Source organism: Vombatus ursinus, unplaced genomic scaffold, assembly GCF_900497805.2.
Source record: "Vombatus ursinus unplaced genomic scaffold, bare-nosed wombat genome assembly UNPS02009975.1, whole genome shotgun sequence".
Classification (NCBI taxonomy): domain Eukaryota; kingdom Metazoa; phylum Chordata; class Mammalia; order Diprotodontia; family Vombatidae; genus Vombatus; species Vombatus ursinus.
This window is the reverse complement of record NW_020949753.1, coordinates 4,695,448-4,722,226: the sequence shown is the minus strand read 5'-3', so window position 1 is coordinate 4,722,226 and position 26,779 is coordinate 4,695,448. Positions and strand designations below refer to the sequence as shown.

The following is a 26,779-nucleotide window of genomic DNA, read 5'->3' as shown; positions in this document are numbered from 1 at the left end:
GCTACTATAAATATTTAAGTGTAAATATGGAACCTTTTATTTTATTCATGGACTCTTTAGTTCAAAGCATGCAGATATTTCAGTCACTTTATTTGCAAAATTACAAATTGCTTTCTAGAATAGCTACTCTAATTCACAGCTCTGTCTACAATGCCTGTCTTTCCAAAATACTTCCAACGGTGACTACTTCTTTTTATCATTTTTGACAATTCTTGCATGTGAAGTGAGAAGCTTCAAGATTGTTTTGATCTGTATTTTCATTATTATTGGTGTTTTGAAGCATTCTAAAAGTATGGACTGCTTCACACTTTTGCATGTGAATGCCCATCCTTGGTTGAATAAGGCCATTTGATAACCTTCTCTGGATCCTACCAATTCTGATTGCAATTCCAACACAGTTAAAGTAAGTCCTATAGTCCGATATTTTGAGAGGTATATTTTATCAATAAAAAATGGCATAATCACATCAGTTAGTTTTTTCACTTGAGTACATATCGTAAAGAAATATGAAAACCCAGAAGTCATCTTCGAATGTAAATCATTAGTTAGGCCTATGTGTTCTCTACTGAGATTTCCATGCAATTTGTTCACACTGTCCTGCATTTGCAAAAACACCCACAGGCTTCCTTCCCTTCTAACACAAGTTTAGTGGAAAGGAATCATTTTTAAAAAATCATTTTCTAAAATAGTTTGATGCCCTGGATATTTATCTTAATTCAATCCTGAACATTATTATGAACATTTAAAACTCAAACCATTCATCTGCTCTTAAACCTTCAATTAAATTCCACAATGCAAACCTCCTGGCACTAGAAAAGCATTTCATATTTATAAACTAAATCTGAAACTAGAAAAAGTGATGAAGTTTTTTTTTTTATGAGAACCCACTTTCTGACATCACATTGGCAGTGTTTGTGATTGGCTGCTGGAGAACAAAAAATAGTTTATATCCAGCAGGAACGAATGAGTGAGCAGAGGAAAAATTAAATCTGTGTCCACTCATTCACTCCTGCTGGCTTGCCTGCTCATCTCAGCTCTACAAAGGGGTAAGTTTTAATGCACTGACTTAGGGTGGGGTAGGAGAGAAGGAGGCTTTGCCTTTGGTTTCTTAATTTCAAATTCTACAATCTTTCTCCTGCCTAGAATGGTAATATGGTTTGGGGTTTCTGTATTGTATTTTCTCAATTTTTAGATTCTGTCCAAAAGAATGTACTCTTCAAGCTAAAGCTCAAGCCCTTTAATGCTTTGGGAATTAACTTGGAATCATTGCCCTTCTTCTTATTTCTGCATGCCACAAATGCGCATTTGTGATCTTCCCTTTCTCTTCCCCCACCAATCACTCCCTGGGTATAAAAGATAGATTGTTGATCTGATGCGCCCAAGAGGCTGTCTTTGTGTTTCATTGAAACCTATGTAATACTGTATCTCACAATACTTTAGACTTCAACCTAATATGCATTCACTTTTTTTTTAAAAAAAATTATATCGTGAGCGCTGTGTTAGGCAATGGAGATACAAAGAATTAAAAATTCTTTTTTTAAGAAGCTTATATAATAAAACACTATATACCATCTTTTCCAATATATTATATATACATATACATATATACACACATATATACATACAAAGTCTTAGCATGTCTATATATACATATTTGCACATACAACATAAGCATATATACATATAGACACAAAATTCTAAGACTTTCTTTGCAATCAGGAAAATACATAGTGCATGATGAAATAGGGAATTTGGTAGCATATCATATACTCATCTTCTCCACAGAAACTTGCAAACCCAAGATGATAGGGTTAGGATTAGAATTTAGGGTTAGTTTTGTATTATGTCATAATCTGAATAGATCATTCAGGATCTTGATTTTGGATGGAGAAGAAAATTCAAATGAAATTCCAAACCACATTCCTCTTATTTTAGTAGTAGGTTGATTGTTGCCTTTCAAACTCTATTTCTTATTGATATATGCCTTATTTTTTCTTCTTATTTCTGTGATCTAAAGACTTTCTTAATTTAATCAATTCCATTCTAGTCAACAAACATTTAGTATAAAGTACTTAGTATAAGGTATTGAGCTAAGTGACAAAGTAGGGCAGGTGATTCCTAGATATAGTTTACTGGGAAAAACACTTTCATGGATAAGTGTGATACAAGGTAGAGTCTAAAAGAAATCAGACAATGTGATTTAGAGAGAGAGCAAACTAATAGCTGGGGAGACCAGAGAAAAGTGTACAGGGGAGATGACCTGAGCTAATCCTTGAATGAAAAATAGGATTCTGACAGGCTGAGATGAGGAGGGGCATGCACTAATGGACTGAATGAATGCACACAGTATGGGAAATAGTTAGTATTCCAGTTTGGCTGTAAGGGGAGTAGAGTTCCCTGAAGGCTCAAAAGCTGGGTTGGTGCCAAATTATGAAGGGACTTAAATGTCAAGTTTGTACATTATCTTACAGACACTCTGCCACTGCAGAGTTTTTTAGCAGGGGAGTGCCTGATGTACAGGCCAGCCCTGTACATTAACAAGACAATGTGGGCATCTTCCTGAGAGATGGGAGTTTGGAGTTAGGGAGACCAGTACATCAGTCCAAGTTAGACATGAAGAGCCCGAACTAAGGTCATGATTATGCAAGTAGAAGGAAAGTGATGGATGAAAGAGAGGTTTTGGAGATAAAATGGACAGAACTTGCAATTTGTTTATACTGCGGTAAGGGATGCATAGCAAGGCCAAGGTTGATTCTGAGGTTTGGAGCCTAATTTGAAGGAGGCCTAGGTTTGGGGGTGTTGTTGGAGGTACAGGTCGGAATTGTTAAGTTTGGGGTGCTGGTGGAACTTCCAAATGAAAATACAGGAACGGGGAATCTCCACTATACAGTACAAGGAAGGCAAGGGGCAGAGCAAATTCTTTTGAAAACAACATTCTAATTTACTGGTGTATACCCTAGAAAGCACCATATATGTTTTCCCCCTTTTCTACATGAGGTTTTTCCTAATCCCTAAAGCTACTAGAATCTTCACAAAGCAAATAAAAATAAAATAAATTAAATTCAATATATGTATTTATTTTGCATATATTTTGTCATACTTATGGCATACCACCTGTGGGTTACTTTGCAAATCTGCATTTGCATTGAGGAGTTGGGTCCCCAAAGGACAGCTGCTATCTGAGATTCTGAGTTTTAGAACTCAGTTCATAGTTTTAAAACTGTAGCTCACGAGACAACATCAATATGTTTCCAATTAAGACTCAAACAATAGGCACAATTGGCTTTTAGCAAAGACAACATAGGCAAAAAGAATTCCCTTATAGCCTGAGGTTCACTGTCCCATAAATACACAGAGCATCCATGGGAACAGCCAGCTCAAATTAGAGAAGAGATGTAGTAAAGTGCATCTCAGTCGGTCAATAAACACTTATGAAGCACCTACTGTGTGCCAGGCACCGGGTTAAGTGCGTATTAGATAACATGTTAAATGTAGATGTCTGGCAAAAGCAACTGATAAATCGTGACATTGCAGAACTTGGAAGTTCTTTCTCTCTTTGCGTTAAGTCATTACTCAGTTCCTCTTGGATGCTCCATCAGCACCATTACTGTATGGGGCACTGTTAAAACCTGATGATTGCATTTCTGAGTGGGAGGGTTTTGGGCAGTGATCAATTCCCCTATATTTACATGTGTACATATTATGTCCTTCGATATCAAATAAATTCCATGAAGGTAGCAACTATTTTCTTTTAATCTTTCTGTTTCCAGGACCTACCTCAGTGCCTGGCACATAGTAGGTCCTTAATCAGTGCTTCTTAATTGATAAAAACATAATGGAAAAATTACTTGTGTTTGCTAATGTGGCAAACATTACCCCAAGTACCACTTTAGCAGTAAATAATTAGATAGCAGGTATATAACTCCCAAGAATTAAGTCTTCCTTCCCTCCCCTTTCCTCTCCTCCTCCCTTTTCCTCCTTTTTCTTTCTTTCCCCTCTTCTCCCTTTCTTTCTCCTCCCTTCTTTTCTTGTCTCCTCCCACTACCAGTGCCATTTGAAACTTTTGGTATCAAAGAGTATTCTGAAGCACAGTACTTGGGCATCAGGGTCTCAAGATGAGTGCATTGTATGGTGCTTACATGGACAAAGCATGGTGCCTATGGACAAAACATAACAATCTAGGTCAGAAGTCTTCCTTTGGGTTTTTCACAGTAGCAATGGTTTTGGTAAGGAAAGCTAGCATGCAGTTTCAGATAGAGAAGCAAAACAAAACAAAAAACCTTTTAAAGAGAAAGAGCTAGCCTTTGAGTCAGGAAATCCTGGGTCCAAGTCCTAACTCTAACACGTATTGGCTGTGTGAATCTGGGCAAGTCACTTGACCTTTCAGTGGCCCAGGTAGCTCTCCAAGATGCTATGTTATAAAGTAGATGCCAGAGTGCATCGGCAGAGGTGCACTGAGCATTCAGTTCACTGAGAAAGTCACAGATGCCTTGCCACTCCAAAAAACAATCTTTTTGCAATGAATGTTGGTTTGTTATGACACATCAAAGAGACATTTTGAAAAGAACATGAATTTTACAGTTTTCAGTATGTTTTGTAAAATGTAGTTCCTGGGGTTGTATTTTACTGGGAACCTCCACTAAAGCTTTACTCAGAGGCTTCATGGTGCTGTGTAAATACATCTAGCTTTGATCATGGGCCTGATGATGGATTGTGTCTGTTTAAATACCAGTCTATTTAAATTTGTAAAGTCTATGATGAATGAAAAGTTCAAGAGACATAATTTCTGAGTAATTAGTCATTTTATTAATTACGGCTAGCAAATAGTTAACAAAAGGATGGTCATTGGGCTTCTCTTGTAAACCAAAGACAAATCATGGAGGCCTCTCAACACTTATATGCCCTTGGAAGAGTGGGTGTTCCTGACAGGTGGCAATCAACTCTGGTTAACAATTAATGAGAGAATATTATAATAAGAGGTGGAGCTATTCTAATGAGGGGCTGAGGGGGAGACACACACACACACACACACACACACACACGCACACACACAAGACTTTGATTATGTCAGTCTTACTCCCAGACTACTCCCAGCCTCATGCAATGTAGACAAAGGGATCTATACCACACCCCCACAATCTTCCCATCCCCCCTCCAGCTTGCCCTAATAGAACACAATAAGCCAGAATTTATCTAAATTAGAGTCTTTTTATAAGGTTTTCTAGTTGAGTGGGGTAAGTCTTCAAAATATTTAAACATTTCCCAGGAAATGAATCATTTCCATTGCTAAAGCATTGGAAATTACAACTCTGTGATGTTTCTTTTTATACAAGAGAGAATCTACTCAATTGCTTTTCCAAGTGAGTGTTATTCAAACTTCTTGGAACTCTATGAAATTTCTCAAAGAAAAGAAAAAAAAAAGGAAATAGAAGATTCCACATATTCCCTCTCTCCCTGCCTCCCCTGTGTGGGAGACAAAAGAAACTAGATTGTATGTGGAAATAGTTGCAGAAGTCGATATGATACACTATCAAAGGTATAATTTGGGTTGGTTAAATGGGACCCTCTTCTCCCCTTTTCCTTGCCTCACATCACCCAGATTCCTTCTGTCACTAGCTCCTTCTTCACCCCTTCTCACAGTGAGGTGGCCCTTCTCTTTGCCAAGGCAAACCCTTCTACTCGCATAAATGACCCCATTTCATCCTCTCTCCTGAGAGGTCCTCCTGACTTCTGGGCTGGCGCTCTATCCCCTGCACCACCTAGCTGCCCCCGTCTCTCTAGCTTTTCATGACACTACCCTTTCCTGGGTCTCCTCCCAACTATCTGACTGCTCTGTCTCAGTCTCCTTTGCTACTTCATCCAGGTCAGGAATCTGGCCTGGGCCCTCTTTTCTTCTCCCTCTATATTATTTCTAGTTCCTATGGATTCAATTACCATCTGTATGTTAATGGTTCTCATATCTACTTGTCCAGACCTAACATCTTTGCTGACCTCCTATATCATATCTCTAACTTCCTGTTGGGCATTTTGAACTGGATGGATGTCCCATAGACATCTTAAACCCAACATGTCCAAAATTGAATTCACCACCTCCTCGCCCCACACTTCATAATTTCCCCTTTTACTGTTGAGGACACTCCCACCCATCCCCCAGGCTTTTGATATAGACATCACCTTTGACCTTCCTCTCTCTGGTACTTCCACCTCCATATCCTATCTATTGCCAAGGCCCGTCAATTTTACCTTCGTAAGATCTCTCGGCTATGCCGCCTTCTCTCCTCCGACACTGCTACTACCCTGGCATGGCCCTTATCGTCACATGCCTGGACTATTCCAATGACCTTCTGCTTGGTCTCCCCACTCCAGTCCATAAAGTGGTCAAAGCTCAAATCTGATTATATCGCTTCTATACTCAATAATGCTCCCTGCCACCTCCAAGATCAAATATAAAGTATAAAATCAAATATAAAAAATAAAATAAAATTCAAAACTTTTCATAGCCCCATTCCTCTCTATCTTCTGGTCTTTTAACATCTTACCTCACCTCCTCCCACTCTCACCCCCACCATATACGCTATAATCCAGTGACACTGGCCTTCTTACTATTCCTCACACAAGATATTCCACCTTTTTTTTTTTTGGAGGTAATCAAAGTTAAATGACTTGCCCAGGGACATACGGCTAGTAAGTGTGAGGCTGGAACACCCCATCTTTTGACTCTGGGCATTTTTGCTGACTGCTCCCATGTCTGGACTGCTCTCCCTCTTCATCTCTAACTTTTGGCTACCCTGGTTTTCTTCAAGTCAAGCTAAAATCCTACTTTCTACCGGGAAACTTTTTTGATCACCTTTCATTCTAGTCCCTTCTTTCTGTGGTTATTTCAAATGTATCCTGCATATAGCTTGCTTGTACATAGCTTTTTGCATGTTGTATTCCCCATTAGACTATGAGCTCCTTGAAAGCTGGGACTGTCTTTCGCCTTCTTTTGTATCCTCAGAGTTATGCATAACGCCTGGAACATAGTAGGTGCTTAAAAAATATTTGTTGACTGACTTGCTGACTAATGTGAGTAATACTTTACTTTTATATAAAATAATTTAAAAGCAATCCTTTTAAATCCAGAACTGGTACTAAGAAGTTCCTGAAGGAGAAAAAAAAACCTTATAAATGTATTATACAGTAGGTTGGAAAGTAGACATAAAAATTTTAAAAATGACTTAGTTTTATTTTGTTAGATTCATAATTAAAACTAATGTTGTTTACTTGAAAGGGGCTGGTTACATTAGGCCCCTCTTCCAGTGGAGGAGGTGGACATATGGATAGAGATATGACTCCAGATCAATTTATCTATTTAACCAAATGTTTAGCCTCATCTAACATACACAGAATTTGAGAATTCAAAGGTAGTTGGAGTTTGCAGGTCCTAGATTGTAGCATTCAGCTTTCTTTGTCTACCTCAGTGTTAAGTTTCCACAGCTCCCTAAGTCCTGCAGGCCAGGTGTTGTTAGCCATTGTCTTGATAAAACTGATTTCCTGCAAGAAGTTTTATGGGCAGCTTCATTCCCCAGAACCAAGGGAAAGGAGGGGCCTCAGCAGCTGGCAAGGAAGCAGATGTGCTCTTGTGTTCCTTCTGTCCTTTCTACATGAATGAGTTCATCTATGCGGGTTGTGTATTATGGAACAGCGTATAGAAAGGACTGGGCCTCTCTTCCTTGAAATCTCAAATCTAACACAAATATGATATTATTTATGAAAACTGGATTTTTCCACTTTTCTATCATAAACACACAAAGACAAGCATCCCTCTTTTAGAAATGGCTGAGCAGAAGTGGCAGCCACAGCTATAAGTCAAGTCCCAATAGAACTAAGTTTATCACAGCATCCTTGGTTCCTATTCCATATCTTCCTACTATTATCTTCTGGCCTTCACTTTTTTTTTTTTGCTACAAAGTCTAAATAAAAAAGAAAGTCTAGGGTGGGGGAGAGGTGAATCCTTTTCATTTTTTGTTCCCTATTGGTTTGGAGGAGAATTTTATTAGGGTTTTTGTGTTTGTATAGGAATTTTTGGTCTGCGCATTCATCATGGTGGGGAATTCCCAATGTGGAGCCTAGTTTTATTGACGCACACCAGCAACTCATGAATAACTTGGGGTTACCACCAACTTTTCCCCATTTGCACTTTCATGTAGGTGAGGAGAGAGGCAGTCATTGATTATATTGAGCATAAGAGATATGTTCTGGCATCCAAATAGAACATAGGAACACATTTTCTCATAGAATTTTTGGTATTGTTGATATGCTCAGGTACATCAATCAATCAATCAATAATCAGTCAGTCAATAAACATTCATTAAGAACATCTAGGCACTATGCTAAGAGCTGAGGATACAAAGACAGTTCCTGGCCTCAAGGAGCTCACAGTCTAATGGGGACACAATATACAAACAGCTATGTATGAATAAGCTATATACAGCATAAATGTGAAATAATCAACAGAGGGAATTATGGGAGATAGGGGAGAAGGGGGGAGAGAGTGGCAGAAGGCAGGTGGGTAACATGAGAACCAGAGAAGAGGAGGGAGCTTTTGGCAAATGGCTTTAATTTTTCCAAGCATAACTATGTACTCTGTGTTGGCACTGGGAATAGAAACACAAAAACAAAACAAAACAAAACAAAAATGCAATCCTTTCTTTCAAGGGGCTTAAATTCTATCAGAGAGATGTGTAAATATATAAATATATACAGAATAAATAAAGGCAAATGGGCAAATAAATACAGGCAAAATAGGTCATGGGATGGCCTAGTAGCCATATGTTATAGTGTCTCTATATAAAGCACATTTTCTGACCCCTCTTTTCCCTTCTCCCCAAGCAATGTTTAGTGCAGTTCTTAGGATAACTGGAAGGGCTTGGGTGCTATATCTTTACATGCCACCAGAGGGCACTTGAAGCTCACCATTCTCATTACTTCACCCAGGCACAAGAAGTATCTAATGAAATATCCTCCCTGCTGCCCTCCTGGATTCATATCTAATCTAGAGGTTTTAGATCTTCTTATGGATATTATAGGTATTCCTATTACAGTTTTTTTTTTACTCCCATCACATTGGATCTCATTTTCTTAATTTTTCCTCTCAGCACGACCCCAAGAACTGCTCACACAAACAGATTAAATGGACCTTTTATCTCAGTGAAAATGAAAAGCCTCACCTAGTAAGGTCTTAAATCTTGAATCCTTCATCCTTCTATTCTCCGCTTATTTTTCGTTGGGTGCACAAAAAGCCTTTTAAATGAAACACTTTGCATTCATTAGTGCAACTCTATAGCAGATCCACAGTAATTACCACAGTAAACATACACAAAATCCAAGATTAAACATAGGAATATGTGGTGTTAGCCTTCGTATGGGCCAACACACAGGCCAATATTCTTTGTTTTTATTTTATTTTTAATTTACGGAATAAGAAAAGCATTTCCATAGCATAGTACAATTTAAAAAAGATGATTGCACATGAAACTACAAATCTACTATGCACAACTTACTACTCTTTTCAAATGTACAGCAAAATTTTCATGTAATTTTTTTTCTTCCCTCTGCCCTCCACTATAGAGATGGCCATTAGACACAAAAAGGTGTATGTATCTATATATATACATATATGTATATATACACATACACACACATATATACACACACATATTATAATATATATGTATATATATGTATGTGTGTGTATGTATGTATGTATATGTGTGTGTGTATATATATATGTAAAATTATTCTATACATTCTTTTATTTATCAGTTCTTTTCCTGGATGCAGATAGCAACTTTCTTCATATGTCTTTTATAGTTAATTTGGGTACTTATAATAGTCAAAATTACTTATTCACTCAAAGTCATTCTTAAAATAATATTGCCGTTACTGTATATAGTGTTCTCTTGGTTCTGCTCATTTCATTCTTCATTATTTCATGCAAACCTTTCCATGTTTTTCTAAGATCATCATGCTTTTCTTATAGCACAGTAGTATTCCATCACAATAATATACCATAACTTGTTTAGACTTTGCCCAATTGATTGAGTCCAATATACATGGAAATAAAATTATTTTAAAAACTTCAAGCAGAGTGAAAACAAGTGAAACCCAATGAACAGATTCCTCCTTGGATGTGAGAAGAAATACAAAAACTGTTTTTGCAATGACAATACATTTGTAACCTGTTTAATTTCAGGAAGCAACAAAATGAAGACTGCCCTGATTTTGCTCAGCCTTTTGGGAATAGCCTGTGCTTTCTCAGTAAGTTTTTTTCTTGCTCTCTTAATTTATCCATTGTTTATAGAAAGACAAACAGACAGATAGGTTGATAAACTGATATGTACATGTAATATTGATTTTTCCCTTCCAGGTAAAAAACTTATACCGAAGGGCCAAATTAGAGGATTCTGAAGAAAATGGGGTAATTGATTTTTTTTACATTCTCTTTTTTTTATAGGCTACTCAAATGACAAGTCTCATTATAATGTGATCTTATTAGTGTGGTTATTCACTCCAATGGTATCTATAGCAATCTTGCCATGCCTACCTATCATTAGGGACTCTTGTCCACATCCTCCCATAAATCTGACACAGGTAGGTGGCAGATAGACAATTAAGCCTTCCTCAGTTTCTTCTGACATCAAGGCTACCAGTAGACCACTCAGACTATCATTTACCACATGACCAGCACATCTTCTATTTCTAGCATACATCTCTTTGATAATGTCTTTTGCCTGCATTCTTCTTCATGATTTCTTCCTATGTGTTGCAGCCTGCTCATACCTTCAGCTGCCTTCTAAAGATATATGTTTTTGGTTATTCAGAGACTGTTTTGCCAAATGACTCATAACCGTACATTGGTGGAATATTGGTATTGAAAAATGAGAATTTTTTTCTCTGGGAGAAATTTGGAGTCATTAAAGAAGCTTTGTCATTTCCAGAATGGAACTCAACTACTCTCATTTCTTCCATTTAATTTGGAGACCATTTCATTCATTTGTTCATTTATTAAATATAAACATTTAATTTCATTTTTTCCCTTAGGTCTTCAATCACAGACATCGATATTATATTTACAAATATTCCTACCTTTACCCACCTCTAAAACGAATTCCAGTTCAGGTAATTACTTCAGTTAACTTTTTTCGCATTATAGATGTTTAAAGATCAAAATGCTTAAATCATTGTTTGAAAGTATAGACAAAAAATAATTTTTTTTTTACCAGTGACTACTCAAAGAAATTCTGAAAACTTGTAGCATCCAACATGGCCTCAGCTTACTTTGATATACAAAACTTTCACTGTCTCAAACCAGAGCAGATGGCGGTAGAGAATCTATTATTCTTTATAAATAAACCAAAGCAAGTACCAACCACCAACGGTGTTCTAAATATTTCACTAAAGCACAAAAGGAGTTTGTGTTTTAAAGCAAGACCATCATTGCCATGTCTAGAATTTAAAAGTAGTCTTCAACAAGTTAAATCCAGTTGTTTTGACTGACTGCCCAGTTAATGAATTGCCAGAAATTAGTCATTCTAATCTATACAGTCAATAATTACAATAAATTACATTAACATAATATTTTACTATTACCATGGCTCTACATCCCTTATTTCATTTAAACCTCACAACAGCCCTGTGAGGTAGGTGGAACATATATCATTATTTCCATTTTACGGGTGAGGAGATTGAGTTTCAGGGTGGTTAAGTGATGTGCCCAAGGTCACATAGTAAATAGAAAAGCCAGAATTTGAACCTAGGTCTTTTATCTCCAAATCTAGTGAGCTTTTTACGATGCATGTATGAAATGATCAATCTGATGAGTTAACAGGTCCTATTATGGCTGATTCAACAATGTCATAAACAAATGGTCTAAATCTTAGCATCAAAAATTGAGGCAAGTTTAAAGCTCCTCAAGAGTGAAGACAATTTGAATGTTGTCTTTGAATCCCCAGAACCTAGCACATAGTGGGCACTTCGTAAAAGTTTGTTGAATTGAGTTGGGAAAAGTGGGAAAAGTCAATGGACAAAACCTTGTCAAGTCCATGGAAAGATCCAGGGAGCCTGATGCTCAAGGATTGATCCAGGAAGCCTCAAAAGGAGTCTTGGCAACCCTAGAGAACTTCAAATTACATTTTCTAATTTGTTCATTAAAGTATAACTGATGTTGAAGACTAGCAATAGAGTAACTGTTTAGTGTACTGTACTGACAAAGGGTAATGGGTATAGAGGATAACTAAACCCCTTATGAAGGGATAGGAAATCAGCAATGGAGATGAGTTTCCATCTTCCCAGAGAAATCTCTTCTATGGAAAGGGATTTTTTTCTTTTGTTCCAAACCTATTATTTCATCAATATGTGGAACTTTTTACATGGAAACTTTCTCTGCTAATTCAAATCAGTAACTTAATTACACTTATAGCCTTGGAGAATTGTCTGGGGAAATACCAAGAAGTTGTAAGTCTGGGGAGCACCTACCAAAATGTGTCAGAGGTAGGATTTAAGCCCAGGTCTTCCTGACTTGAAGGCTCTATCCAGTACCCCTCTTCTATAGGGAGGGATATGTCCTTTAAAATTTGAAAGAAAAAACCAGACACTTTTGTAAAGATACTTGCCCTCACCACAAAAAAAGCAATAATCTGAGATTTAACTATTTTAAAATATTATAATGTAATTTACATTCAGGGAATCAATTGTATGCCATGGTCAACATTGTAAGAATGATGGTCTTGGCATGATGACTTTGACATATTTCTCTGGTGCATTTGTATTGAGTAATTTCTAACTCTTAGAGTGTTGGAAAAGGAGCATTTTGATATATTTGTAGTGTTGTTTAACATTTTTTAAATTTAGGGATGTTTTTCTTTTCTTTGTTTTTCTATTCCAATGGACACTATCTCCTTATGGTGTGTGTAAATGGGTAAATAATTCTAGAAATTCACAGTAATCTATGGAGACATAAGCAGAAATGATATGGATAGCTAAGGGTTCTTAGGGTTATATTCTACCATAAAAATACACATTGAAGATGTAAAGAAGGGGAAAAAGGAAGAAAAGAATGAAGGAAAAAAGAAGGAAGGAAGGTAGGAAGAAAGAAAGGAAGAAAGAAGGGAAGAAAGAAAGAAGGGAAGAAAGAAAGGAAGAAAGAAAGGAAGGAAGGAAGGAAGAAAGAAAGAAAGAAAGAAAGGAAGGAAGGAAGGAAGAAAGAAAGAAAGAAAGAAAGAAAAAAAGAAAGAAAGAAAGAAAGAAAGGAAGGAAGGAAGAAAAAAGGAAGGAAGGAAGAAAGAAAGAAAGAAAGGAAGGAAGGAAGGAAGGAAGAAAGGAGGGAAGGAAGGAAGGAAAGAAAGAAAAAAGAAGGAAGGGAAAGAAAGAGGGAAGGAGGGAGGAAGGAAGGAAGGAAAGAAGGAAGAAAGGCAGGAAGAAAGAAAGAAAAGAAGGAAAGGAAAAAAGAAAGAAAAAAGAAAAGAAGGAATAAATAAATAAGGAAGGAAAGAAGGATAGAAAGAAGGAATAGCACCTATAGAAGTGAAGATGTTCAATATCTGGAAGGACATTAATAAGCTGAAGAGGGTCTAGCAGTAGAAATCAGGATTCTAAGGCTCTGTGAGTCTGTGAAATATCCCAGGTGATAATGATATCTGATATTATTTCTACACAATAGTTTGAGTTATTACACTTTTGCGGAGGTTTTTGTTATTGTTGTTATTATTGTTTTTTTGCAATGGAAACAACATAGAAAATATAAAAAGACTAAATTCCACCTAGGACAGAAAGCGAATTTATAAGGAGAGAAAGACTTATTAAGTCTTTACTAAGTGTGAAGCACAGAGCTAGGCACTGAAGATACCAATGGAAAAGCAACACAATGCTTGCTGTCAGGAAATGCACATTCTAATAGAGGAAGGCAGTACGTATAGGAAATCTTAGCTGCAAGTTAGATAGAAGGGCCCCATGGTCCCTAGGGTACAGTGGCAAAGCAGATAGAAATGCATCTTTTTTTAAAAATGCCATTTCCATTGATAAAAACACATCCATTTCTGATTTTTGAGTCATTTGACAGCGCAAGAGACTTGGGTGGTAAGAACTTTCTTTTTCCAGTTGTCAGGAGCTATGGCTGCTGAGAAGGCAGGGTTTGCAGCTCTTGTTGAAGCTTCTCCCCTCAACGTTAATTGATAAGCAGATCTGGGAGCAATGAGTCACTGAGTCCTTCAATACCTTCATAGGCAAGACTATTGGGTTGAATCTAATAAGATGAAATTCAAAAAGGATCGATGCCCTACACCTGGGTTCAAAAAATGAACCTCTTAAGTATGGGATAGGAGAGGTGGTCCGAGGGTAGCTCCTCTGGAGTAAAAAAAGCTCTAGGTGATTTTATGCACCGCAAACTCAATAGGAGCTGGCATCGTGAGATGTCTGCCAAAAAAAAAAAAGTCAATGTGGTCTTGGGCTCCATTAACAGAGAGAGCTTCCAAGAATGAGAGCATGGTTGTTCTACTGTGCTTTAACCTCGTCAGAGGTCATCTGGAGTATCATGTTCAATTCTGAGCCCCATAGTGGGGCAGCTAGGTGGTGAAGTGGATTAGAGCTCTGGCCCTGGAGCCAAGAGGACCCGAATTCAAATACGGCCTCAGACACTTACTAGCTATGTGACCTTGGGCACATTACATAACCTCAATTGCCTCCAAAAAAATGAAAAGAAGAAAGAAAAGAAAAAGAAAAGAATGTGGCAAAAATAGAGTGCTGAGAGGAAGTCAAGTAGGGTGATGGAGGACCTTGCATATAAGGATTGGTTGAAGGAATGAGGCACATCCAGCCTGAAGAACAGCAGATTCCTGAGGGACACAGTAGCTGTTTTCAAGTATTTGAAGGGCTGCTATGTGGAAAATGGATTAGATTTGTTCATTTTGGCCCCAGAACATAGAAATAGCAGCAAAGAGGCAACTGTTTGATGTCAATACAAACTATTAATAATAAGAAGAACTCTACAAAAATGGGACATGTTACCTGAGGAGGTAAGGAGTTTCCCCGGCACTGGAAGTCAGCTGGAAACCAGAAGCCCAATTATTACTTAACTGCATTAAAGTAACAACTTTTTTTTGAAATATGGCTTTTTGTAGATGAATGCTAAATTCCCTCCTAACTCTAAAATTCTGTGATTCCATGATCCAACAGCAAGAGAATGATATTTCTGCAGTTACATTTTTAAAGAACTAGCTCAAAACTAACTCATTATGACCAAAGCTTAAACGTGCTAAAAGTTTATAGGATTTCAATTCTTACATCTTTTGCTCAATACCTCTTTTGACAGTCCCAGGAAGAAAACTATTTATCTATTATAGGGAAGGCAGGAAGTATTAAGTCTCTGATATTAAAATTATCATTGCTATTTTTGAAGGGTGATGATAATATTTTTCAATCAAGGGAAAATTTAAAAATGTGCTAAAGATATATGGTAACTGACTTTACAAACTCACAAGGTCATCATTAATCAGGAAATCCTCTATTACTCAGGAAACAACTACACCAATTTATATATTATATTCAAGGTTTTTCTTCTATTTTCTCCTGCTATCCATCTTCAAATGCCCCTTCACATGTTTGCCATTAATTGGAAAGAGTAGAGAGAACATAGAAAATACTGTGGCATGTTCTATATTTTGATAGCGCTTTTAGTAAAAGATTTGATGAGGAGAAAGTTGAAATTAATGGCTAAGGTGAAGTTTGTGGATGACATTTTAATTATCTATACCATCCATTAATAAGGAAAAGTAAGAATTTGTACTATTTAACACAATAATCACCATGAAATTATCAGTTAGTGAAAACTATTATAATTGCTTGTTATACCAATGTCACCAAATATAAACAACATCCCCTTCTCAGTTAAACTTTTTCCTGGGTCACACAAAAACTAAAATTTTCTTGAATGATTTTAATTTTCCAAGTGAATATGGTGGTATTTGGGGTTCCCTTAAATCCTACACTGTTTCATGGTTATAGCACTCAATTTAAAACTTTTATCTTGATTGTCATCCTGTGTTTATGTGGAGGGATTCTTTGATGAAGAAAAAACACATATAAAGCTAATAAATCTTGTTTCTCCACCGTATGTTTGTGTATTTCCCTTTCAACAAGAGGTCAGAGAATTATTGAATAATAAAATGCCAGAACTGAAGGAAGAAATCTTACAGATAATAAAATAGACATAGACAGATTAGGTGACATGCAAATTAAATCAAGTGCTATTTTAAATGCATTAAATATGACCATTACTTAAAACAACCCTGTAGTTATATTCAATTATGTTGCTATTTTATTCCCCTACTAGACTCCATGAGTGGAAAAATGATATCTTACCTGAAATTTGTATCTTTCCCATCATTTAGTGGAGTGATTTGCACACAATAGGCACTTACTAAATGTTTGTTAAAATAATGGTTCTTTTTGAATTGTGAAAAAAATTAACTTTATATTCCAAGCAACTATCATTTCATGTTGATTTTTTTTTAAAGGCACATTAAAATAGGACTAACTATAAGCTTTATCTCCAAGTCAGCCACAGGAAAGTTACAGTATTTCTGAGCCTCAATTCTCTTATCTGTAAAATGAAGGAGCTGGATTTGATGACCTCTAAGGTCCTTTCCATTTCTAAAATTCTGTAACTCTGTATTGTAATTTTAGTTTACCATTATATTGACTTTAAATACAGTCTAGTATATACATAGCTGTATTTGATATTTCTATGTGTTGGGTGTTATTTATGACCAGCTGTAGAAAATTCTGATTGTCTTTTTATATATTTTAGCACAATGGTGATTCATCTGAGGAAGGTGATGGTGAAAGTTCAGAAGAGGAGGAAGAGGAAGAGGTGGGTAATTTCTGTGGTCAACGTCAAAACAAACAGAACAGCACAAAAATGAACAAGAAACTAGAGATGCTATACTCCACTAACAGCCATGCCCAGGATTACTTACTGCCCACTGCTTTCTATTTTGGAGAGCAGTGATGTTAGGTAACTCAATTCCAATTCAGCTAAAAATTGAAACAATTTCCCAGATGTTGCCATAACTTTCCAGTTAAAGTCACCTGGGATTGTTATACAAGTTCCGAAGTATTTCTACTTTTGAGTTAGGGTTAAAAGTATGATGAAAAAGCAACTGAAAGCCTATGTTTAGATAACTAGGACATGATGATAGAGGGTGAGTAAATGATAATCTCAGAATTGTTGGAGTGGTAAATATAAGGTGATTAAACTTTAAAATTCCAAAAAATTCTCCACCCATGCCTCATTGGGACATGGAAGTAATTCTGGGATATCAGAAGATCAGATATCTAGAGGTGGAAAGAGTCTCGAATGCCATCTTGTCCAACTCCCTCATTTTGGGGAGGAAGAATTTAGCACAGACTCTCTGACTCCACAGCAGGGTGCTAGACAATGTCCTATGCTAGAAGTCTGTACCCACAGACTTTGAGTTCTGGGAGGTTACGGTAATGATGCTGGAAAAGATTCGTGCATCCTTCCCAGGCAGGAAGCTGAGACATCTTTGTAAGGGTCATCTTAGTTAAAAATAGACAGATTGATCACCAATAGGCTAGGAATTTGATGATAAATTCTGTAGCAACGGACACCCCTTAAACAAAGGAAAAATAGAAATGGCCCTCAGCCCTACGCACCCTCCTTTAAACTCAGGTCATAACTATGGCAAATTGACCATCAAGGAACCAAAGGATGCTAAGAATCACAAGGTCTTCAGACCATCTCTAACATTAACTTAGTTGTTGGTCTTCAAAATGTAAGATACTTACCAAATTATCAGAGAGGGGATATAGATCTGAAGGAAAGAAATCATAACAATCTTTACATACCTGTCATAAGAAAACTCAAGGACAGAAGGATGGTACAGCTAAGTTGAAGGTTGGTTCATAGATTTACAGGAGGCAAAAAAGGGAGTTGATGGAGTTTGTTTTATCATGTGACCAAAGGAAAAAGAGGTGGGGGGTTGGAAATCATCTTGTATCGTAGTGTTCACAGTATTTTTCAAAAAGATCATTGTGAAAATAAATGCAGTCTATCACTATCTACCATATTGGGAGGTCTTACTTAATAAGACCCTCCAAGTCAATCAATAAACATTTAATTCTCAGTGACTTCAAAGCATAACACCACTAATGGGATATAGTTCCCTATTCCAGTATTACCATAATATGAAACCTTAAATGTGATACTACAGATGGAGAGTCTAGTCACAAAATTGGGTATAAATACACCTACAGTATCACACTTGGGGTCTCATGCACCTCAACTTGGTTTATGAGACACTCTGGGTTTAGCTCACTCCATCAAATTGTTCTCACACAAAGAGATTTAATCCCAGAGACAAATCACCCCTAAGTGGCTACATTCATACTCTCCCAGAGTCCTATGGTGTGTGTTGAGGAGAGGTATGCTTTCCCTACTTACCTCTTTCACTCTTCAAGCTTCAACCATTATGTTTTATCATACACAGCCAACCACTCACAAGGCAATGTATACACATTTTCTGTAATGTTTATACATACAACCAACCATTCAAAATAATGCACTTTTAGATTATAAAAGAATCATTTACTTAATTAGGCAAAATAAATGTTAATGTATTAAATTGTTAATGCTAATTTATTAAATTAATTAATTATTTTATTATTAATTGATTGATTGGTTTAATTAATGCTAAATTATTCAATGCTAATGTATTAAACCAAATACATCACAAGATACATATAAAAGCTATAGTGAAAAATGGACGTGTACTTACGGAAATGTGGCAGGAAAACAAATGAAGGAAGTAAACTCCTGTGCTTAGATCCAAGTGCTAAGTCCCAAGCCTGGATGTTGATCCTAACCACTTTTCAAATGGGAAAATACTTTTTATAGGCTTTTTCAATTAATCCACACTCTTCAAGGGACATTTAGAAAATATTAACTCAAAAGGTGAACTGCAGTTCTCTTTATCAAAGAATTGTAAATGTCATCAAACTGGTTATGTTTGGTGTCTACAAGGCAGACCAGATGGTTATGCACTGACTCAGAGGCTACACCGTCCAATCAGAATGGAGCTCCCAGCAACAGAATTAGGGCTTACTCTTTAAACCAGCATTTGTGAAAACCCCTTCTGCATTTCTTGCTCAAGCCAGAAAGGGAGCAGAGATGAACAAATCTTATGAAAGGTGTTACCTTTCTCAAACCGTAGGCGGCACTGAAGGGTAATAATTGGACCTGAGCTCTTGGCCAATGACATTAGTTCTCTCTGACCAATCAGTAATTGCTTCCTCTCAGCTGACTGTTTCTAATTGCTATTACTCCAATAGAGCAATTTTTCACCCTCCTCTCCTCCCTTCAACTCCTCTCAGGTTTCTCCTCCTCTCTCATTATGATGCCCCAGGGATTTCTATCATGTTCAATAGTTTATATGAAAGCCCCCTGACTCTCAGTGACTTGACTTTTACTTTAAAAGAACCTAAATTTTCCAAACCATGAAGTCAATAATCCCTTTTAACCACATGTCAGTTTCCAAATATGTATATGATTTCCCACTTTCTTAATTTTACCCTCTATAGTCACAAATGTATATGCAAATTAGACATCATGCCACCATATTTTGAAGCTCTGAAGTCTTCAACACAGAAGTCTCTGTCTTTGGTGCCCTTGAAATTGTGTTTCTTCACATTCATATTTCTCTAATTTTAAAAAATAAATAAAAAAGATTTCTCCTACATCTTTATGATGCCAAATTGTCCCCATGCATATGAGGTATTACTCCACCTTGTTGTCAAAGAGATCTGAATTCTCAAAGCTATACTGCAGACCATTTTCTTTCCAAAAAACATCCTAAATCTCATTTGGAAGCCATATTTTCAAATGCAGATAATTTAATAGTTTATATAAAGCAAAGTTTATTTTCTGTTCCTATTAGGTATCACAATGTTCATCGATCCTTTGACAATAAGTATAAATCTTTATACAAAATACTTTTTTCTGCTGTTTTCGTTATTAGCTGCTTCTTTTTTTCAAACAGCCTTAAAGAGAGAGTGTACCTTATAAAACGAAAATTAGGAATGGGTGAAGATCTTTTAAATTAGAAAATATGAATCAGAAATAAGAATTGAAGGATGTTAAAGACTTACAGCATACACAAAAGCTTCACAATATACATCATGAATATTTTCTTCAAGAATAGAATCATGTGTATTTAAGCATTCTTTATATACTACTTGGCTATTGGTCACTAAAAAATATGGATAAGCATTTGCTTTCCTGTAAAAAGTGCTACAATAATTGCAAGGGCCATAATTATTGTGATCCTTGGTTCTACCTCAAGGTTGTACTATAATTACCTCCAGACTACCCAGATACAAAAACCAATTGAATAGCAGAAAAAAATGCCGCCCACTCAAATCTATAGTTTTTGTTGTGAATTTTATTATATACATTCTTTCTCCCTGCAAAATTATATAATTCCATATATTCCATGATTATTCCTAAAACAAAGACCTGGCCATGTGACTCTATACCTCAGAGAGTTATTATGAGATAAGTGCTTTCAAAAGCTTAATATCTTATAAAAGTGTAAGCTGTGTTTTCTGGGGGTGTATTTCAATTAAAAATCATCTATTGGAGAAAACCCCCTACATGTTACACAGTCAGTTCATCTAGATCTAAATCATACAGCCATCTAAGTGGAAAAGATTCCCTACCAACAGCAAAGACTTACCTAGACTCCATGGGTTCCATGATGTTTTATACAGTTTTCATCAAGAAAGAAGAAAATAAATTGCTTGAAGAGACCCAATAGAAATCTTATACACATTGCAGTGAGAGCAAATTAGATCCCTCAGTTATTAGTTGTATAAAATGTAGGTATTTTCTGGAAAGAAATAGATTTTCAGCTGATTATAAACGGAGTGAGACTCAGTATAGCTACAGGAGAGCAAAGGGTATTAGAAGTTAGAAGACAATATGAGTAAAGGATGATAGACCGAAATCTCAGTTCTCTATTAGTTTGTGACAAAATCTGAAGCCTGGCTTACTTTTTATTTGCTAAAAGAAAATGTTTATTGTGGACTTTCCTACCAGGAGACTTCAAATGAAAAAGAGGAAACAGAGTCTAACGGAAGTGAAGAATCCACCACTGTATCTGCTTTTACACCTGGATACGGAGAAGACAATACCACTGCAAGAGGGGATGTGGGTTTAGCAGCAATCCAAATTCCAAAGAAGGTGATAATTGCATTTTACCCTAAGTTAACATGACCTTGCTGTCCCTCTGCCATGAGATATTACATTTCTTCTATTGTCTGTAGTTGAAAGAGCTATGAACACTTCTAATGTATGCTTTGAAACAAGCATATAGCCTAAAACTTCAGTTAGCTAGAATGCTTGAAAAACTAGATAACGGAATGTTCTAGTTAACTAAAAATTTAATAACAGATTGGATTTGTGGTATCATCAACAGGGACACTAGTGGCAACAGTGCCCGCCATACTTCTTCCATCCTGTGGGACTCTTGTTCATGTTCTATAAATCTTAGTTAGCTAATAAGTTGTTTTCCGTAAAATGCCCTTTATTCAAACTCTTACACACATCCACACACATATATGTATGTATGTATATGAGAGAGAGTTTTCCTATCTTATTCAGTAGAGCTTTTTGAACAAAACTGCATCTTTCTCAGTTGATTTGTCAGCATTCTGATTACCATTGATTATTCAGTATTAAAGTTATAGACATAAGATTATAGCTGTAGAGTTAGAAGCTAGAGGCCATTTAGACCAGATGAGGACATCAAGTCAGAAGGAGGTTAAGTGACTTGCCCAATGTCACACAGATACTAAGAATGAGATTTGAACCCAGTTCTCCTGACTTTTATTATTCAATTATTATTTATTTAAACCTTTTATTCCTCTATTCATTTAGGAGATACACACACACACACACACACACACACACACACACAAAGATAAATAAAACACAATCCCTGCTTTTGAGGACCTCATAATTTAACAGGTAAGATTAAAAGGGCACATAGATGTCTTACAAGGCAGAGTCCCTGGGTTTGAATACTACTTCTACTTCTTAACAGCTCTTCAACTCAGTTTACTTATCTTTAAAATTGGCAACTTTACATGATTTCTATGATTAATTCTGACTTTGGGGACCAGGGAAAGCTTCATGAACAAGGTAACATTTAAACTGGATTTTGAAGGATATTAGTGAATGGTAGAGACTGGGGAGAAAGCATGACAGGGAATCACAAGCATACCATAGCTGATAATTCTTCTGGAAGTTGTTTTTTTTATTTTTCAAAATCCATAATAACAATTTGTTTTAGATTTCTTTCTTCCCCCTTCAAGTAGAATACAGGGAAAAAAAAATCAAGGATTTGTCATATAAACGTTGTATATATACATATATGTATACACAAACATATATATACACACATATATGCATATATATATGCAACTTTGTGAACATATCCACACATATAGATATAGATATATAGATATAGATAATCCCAGTTTTTGATTTCATTGATGTAGAGCAGCAGTTCTCAAATGTTTTGCTCTCAGGACTCCTTTCCACTCTTAAAAATTATTGAAGACTACAGAGTGCTTTTGTTTATGTGGCATATATACAATTGATATTTACCATATTTGAAATTAAATGGATGTTAAAAAGTTATTCATTCATTTAAAAATAATAATGAACAAATTAAATGTTAATATAAATAACATTTTTATTTTAAAATAATCATATTTCCCCAAAACTTTTAGTGAGAGTAGTGGTGTTGTTTTACATATTTTTTCCACATTTCTTTAATGTCTATTAATAGAAGACAGCTGGATTCTTGTATCTGCTTCTGCATTCAGTCTGGCGCAATGTATTATTTTGGATTGAAGTATGTGAAGAAAATCCAGTCCCCACAGACATGTAATTAGAAAAGGAAGGAGTTTTTTAGTAGGGCAAATAATGTCTTAATATTATTGCAAAATTTGTTTTGGCCTTGAAGACCTGTGAAAGGTTGCAGGGACACCCGGAGGTCTGCAGACCACACTTTAAGAATCACTGATGTAGGGAATTCCCAGTTGGGTATACGGGGAACTGCTAAACCCTGAGGCTGGATCTCCTACTGCCTCTCAAATAAGCTAGATATTTCAGTAGCCAGGTAGGCTGGCAAAAAGCATTTTTAAGGGCGTCCTGTGTGCCAGGCACTGGGCTAGGGGCTGGGAATATAAAGAAAGGCAAGAATAGTCCTTTCCTTTGAGGAGCTTACATTATAAGAAGAGATAACCTGCAAATGCCTAAGTTCATTGGAGACTGAAAAAGGCAGTTGGTAGAGCTTGAGTTGAGTTTTGTTTTGTTTTGTTTTGTTTTGTTTTTGCTTTTGGCTAAGCAATGGGGTTAAATGACTTGTCCAGGGTCACACAACTAGTAAGTGTTATGTGTCTGAGGCCGAATTTGAACTCAGGTCCTCCTGAATCCAGGGCCGGTGCTCTATCCACTGCGCCACCTAGCTGCCCCCTTGAGTTGAGTTTTGAAGAAAACCAGAGAAGGATGGTGGTGGAGATGAAGGATAGAATTTCAGACATACATGGGATCATCAGAAAAATCGCAAAGAAATTGGTGCAGCTAGATCATAGCAGGAGAATTATGGAGGGGAACAAAGTAGAAGTCTGGAAAAATGAGGAAAGGATAAATTTATGAAGAGTTTCAATTACCAAACAGAAAAGTTTATGATTGATCTTGGAAGTAACAGGGAACCATTGGAGCTCATTGAACAGGAGGTGGTTATGAGGCGTGGCTAGGTGGTACAGTGAATAGAGCACCAGACCTGGAGTCAGGAAGACATGAGTTAAGATCTGGCCTCAGATACTTACTAACTGTATGATGCTGGACAAGTCATTTAACCCTGATTGCTTAGTGGATAAAGCACTAAGATTGAGAATCTCTGGTACTGCTACTCAATTCACGGATATATAAATATCAATTTAGAGAACAGCGTGTTATAGGGTGTAGCAAGTTGGTTTTGGAATTAGGCACATTTAGAGTTAAGGCCTGATCCTGATTCTGTGACCCTCAGCAAGTCACCTAATCCCTCAATGCCTCGAAGTAACTCTAAGAAAGTAAGTTATGGATAGTTTTGCTAGAGGGAATTTCTTTATCAGGAGCTCCTTCTACTAAAGAAATGATACATCCTGATTAAAATATCAACTTCCTTAACCACAGTAAATCACTTCACCTATTTAATTGGCAAAAAAAAAGGAGACTTTTCCTCAACCTCTATCACAGAAAAATTAAGCTCCATCATCCCAAGCTATATCTCCATTCCTAGGATTTCAATTTAACACCCAGGTAGAAGAGTGTTAAAAAAGCAAAATACAGCTCCCTGACAGATCCATGGAGAGTATATTATGATTCCTATAAAATTCAGAATCCTAAATACCATAAAAATGTTTCCTTACTCTCAAAACCATCCTATCACAGAGAAGTCTTGTTAGACAAATACTTCTTTTTCCTACTTGTTCTGAATTTTTTTCATATCCACAGCAAGTCTTTTGAAAGCTAAAGTTATCTAGTTAAAAATGAAGTTTGAAATGGCGTAGCCCACACAGAAAAGCACTGAAAAAACAGAAATATTCTTAGTTGTTTTTAAATAGATATTTAACTGAATACTTTCTAAATATTCATTATAGGAAGAAGACAGTCAAAATAAGAAAGTTACCAAAAAGGAAGAAAGTGATGAAGAAGAGGAGGAGGAAGAAGAGGAAGAAAATGAAGAAAGTGAAGCTGAAGTAGATGAGAATAAAGAAGGAGGCAACGGCACCAACCATGAAAACGCCGAAGGAGAAAATGGAAACGGGACCAGTGGGACAGAGGAGGGAGAAGAGGAAGAAGAAGTAGAAAATGGCACCGAAGCCACCGAAAATGGAGAAGAGGCCAGCAACAGCACTGAAGCGACGACCTTTCCAAATGGCAGGTATGAGCCCACTACCCTCTCCAAAGGGGACCGTGGGGTTACTCCTCCTCCGCATGAGGAAAGCTCCAGCAATCTCTACGATGGCGGATATGAAGAACCAGTCACTAATGAATATGATAACGGGTATGAAGTCTACGAGAATGAGAACGGAGGACCTCGGGGTGACAATTACAGAGCGTATGAGGATGAGTACAGCTACTACAAAGGGCACTCGTACAATGGTTATGGAGGTCAAGATTACTACTATCACCAGTAAGGACAGAAAATGGGATCCAGTCATTCCTACTAATGGTTTACACGACCATTGGTTTTTTTGTTTTTTTTTTACAAGTTAAACTCAGGAAAATGCAATATAAGAAACCCACAGTATAATATGGAGTGGTGCTGCTGCTTTAAAACTTTCTTTAGCCAGTAGGTCAACTTTTCAAGTTAGCTGAATTCCTAGTATTTATCTAGGGGAGGCTAATGAAAGCCCTTGCAAATCAGTACCACTTCGTAACTAGGAGGAGTGATCTTTGGGAAATTATAACAATCCTGGAGATTGTTTTGGGGCTGCTGCACCATACCCAGTAAAAAAAACAAACAATATTTTTAATGGCTGGCATTATTATGAAATTATAAAATGTGGTGTTGTTTCAGAATATGCCATGTCAGGAAGCTGTGGACACTATACAACAGATATATAGACTTTTATAACATTGCCTATCAAACACCGTTCAAGTGGAATTATTGCCATGAATCTTCTTGTACACTTTTGTTTATATTCTATTGTTTCTATTAAAGTCAAATGCAATTCACAAAGCATGGTGGAATTTAAAAGAAATGTGGTTAACATTTAACAATTAAACTTTTACTGTGCTTATGAGCTTGTCTGATGAGATTAATCTAACTTTTAAGAGGAATCAATCAAATAAGCTATGTACCAGGTGCTGTGTGTTGGGGGATACAGATAGAAGAATGGGGAAGTTCTTGACTTCAGGGAGCATCTTTTCTATTTCCAGGGTATAACGTGTTCAAATATGACCAAACACTGGACATGTAGGAAAGGAACATTCAGTGATTTGGCAAAGAGTAACGAACAATTGGGGAACTGAGGAGTAGTCTCTTGATGAAGGTGGCACTTGAGGTCAGTTTTGAACAGAGCTAGGGGTTCCAAGAACAAGAAATGAGGATGGAGAGCATTCTAAGAATGGGAAAATGCATAAAATGACATTAAGATAGGAGATGTAATGCTATGTACCTGGAGCAGAGAATTCATAAAAAGGAATTAATAGCCTAGAAATGTAGATTGAAGGTATATGGTAAGGGATTTTAAGTACCAACAAGAAGAATTTGTATTTTACCCAAGAGACAATAGAGAATAACAGTGACCACGGAAGCTCCCATCACTGGTGCTTTTGTTGGTATTGGCTGTCTTACTATTTGCAACGATCTCTGGCTATTTCTCACCTGTATTATCCACCTCCTGGTTCCAGGTGAGTGGACTCAATGTCTGGTCCCAGAAAGACGACTGGCCACAATGCTTCCTCAGTGTTGCCCTCATTTTGAATTCAATACTGCTTTCTTGCTACCACGTGACGTTTTCTCTGTCACTCCCCCGCTAAGCCAAAGCCATTTACAAATTTATAGAGCAGTAATAAAAAAAAAAAAGTCCTTTGCTGCCATCTAGGATGAGGTACTTTTCTTATTTAAGGTACTTATCTTTGCAAAACAGAAGGTGTGATGAA

General features: G+C 36.7%; 1 protein-coding gene across 1 annotated transcript; it reads left to right on the top strand.

The window, feature by feature from the left end:
- Nucleotides 1-995: 995 nt before the first annotated feature.
- Nucleotides 996-25,308, top strand: IBSP (integrin binding sialoprotein). The gene is made up of 7 exons (XM_027853344.1): nt 996-1,046; nt 10,235-10,299; nt 10,409-10,459; nt 11,083-11,160; nt 16,844-16,906; nt 21,152-21,295; nt 24,769-25,308. The coding sequence occupies exons 2-7, from the start codon at nt 10,246-10,248 to the stop codon at nt 25,306-25,308; spliced, it is 930 nt and encodes a 309-aa protein (XP_027709145.1). The 5' UTR covers nt 996-1,046; nt 10,235-10,245.
- The last annotated feature ends 1,471 nt before the right edge of the window (nt 25,309-26,779 follow it).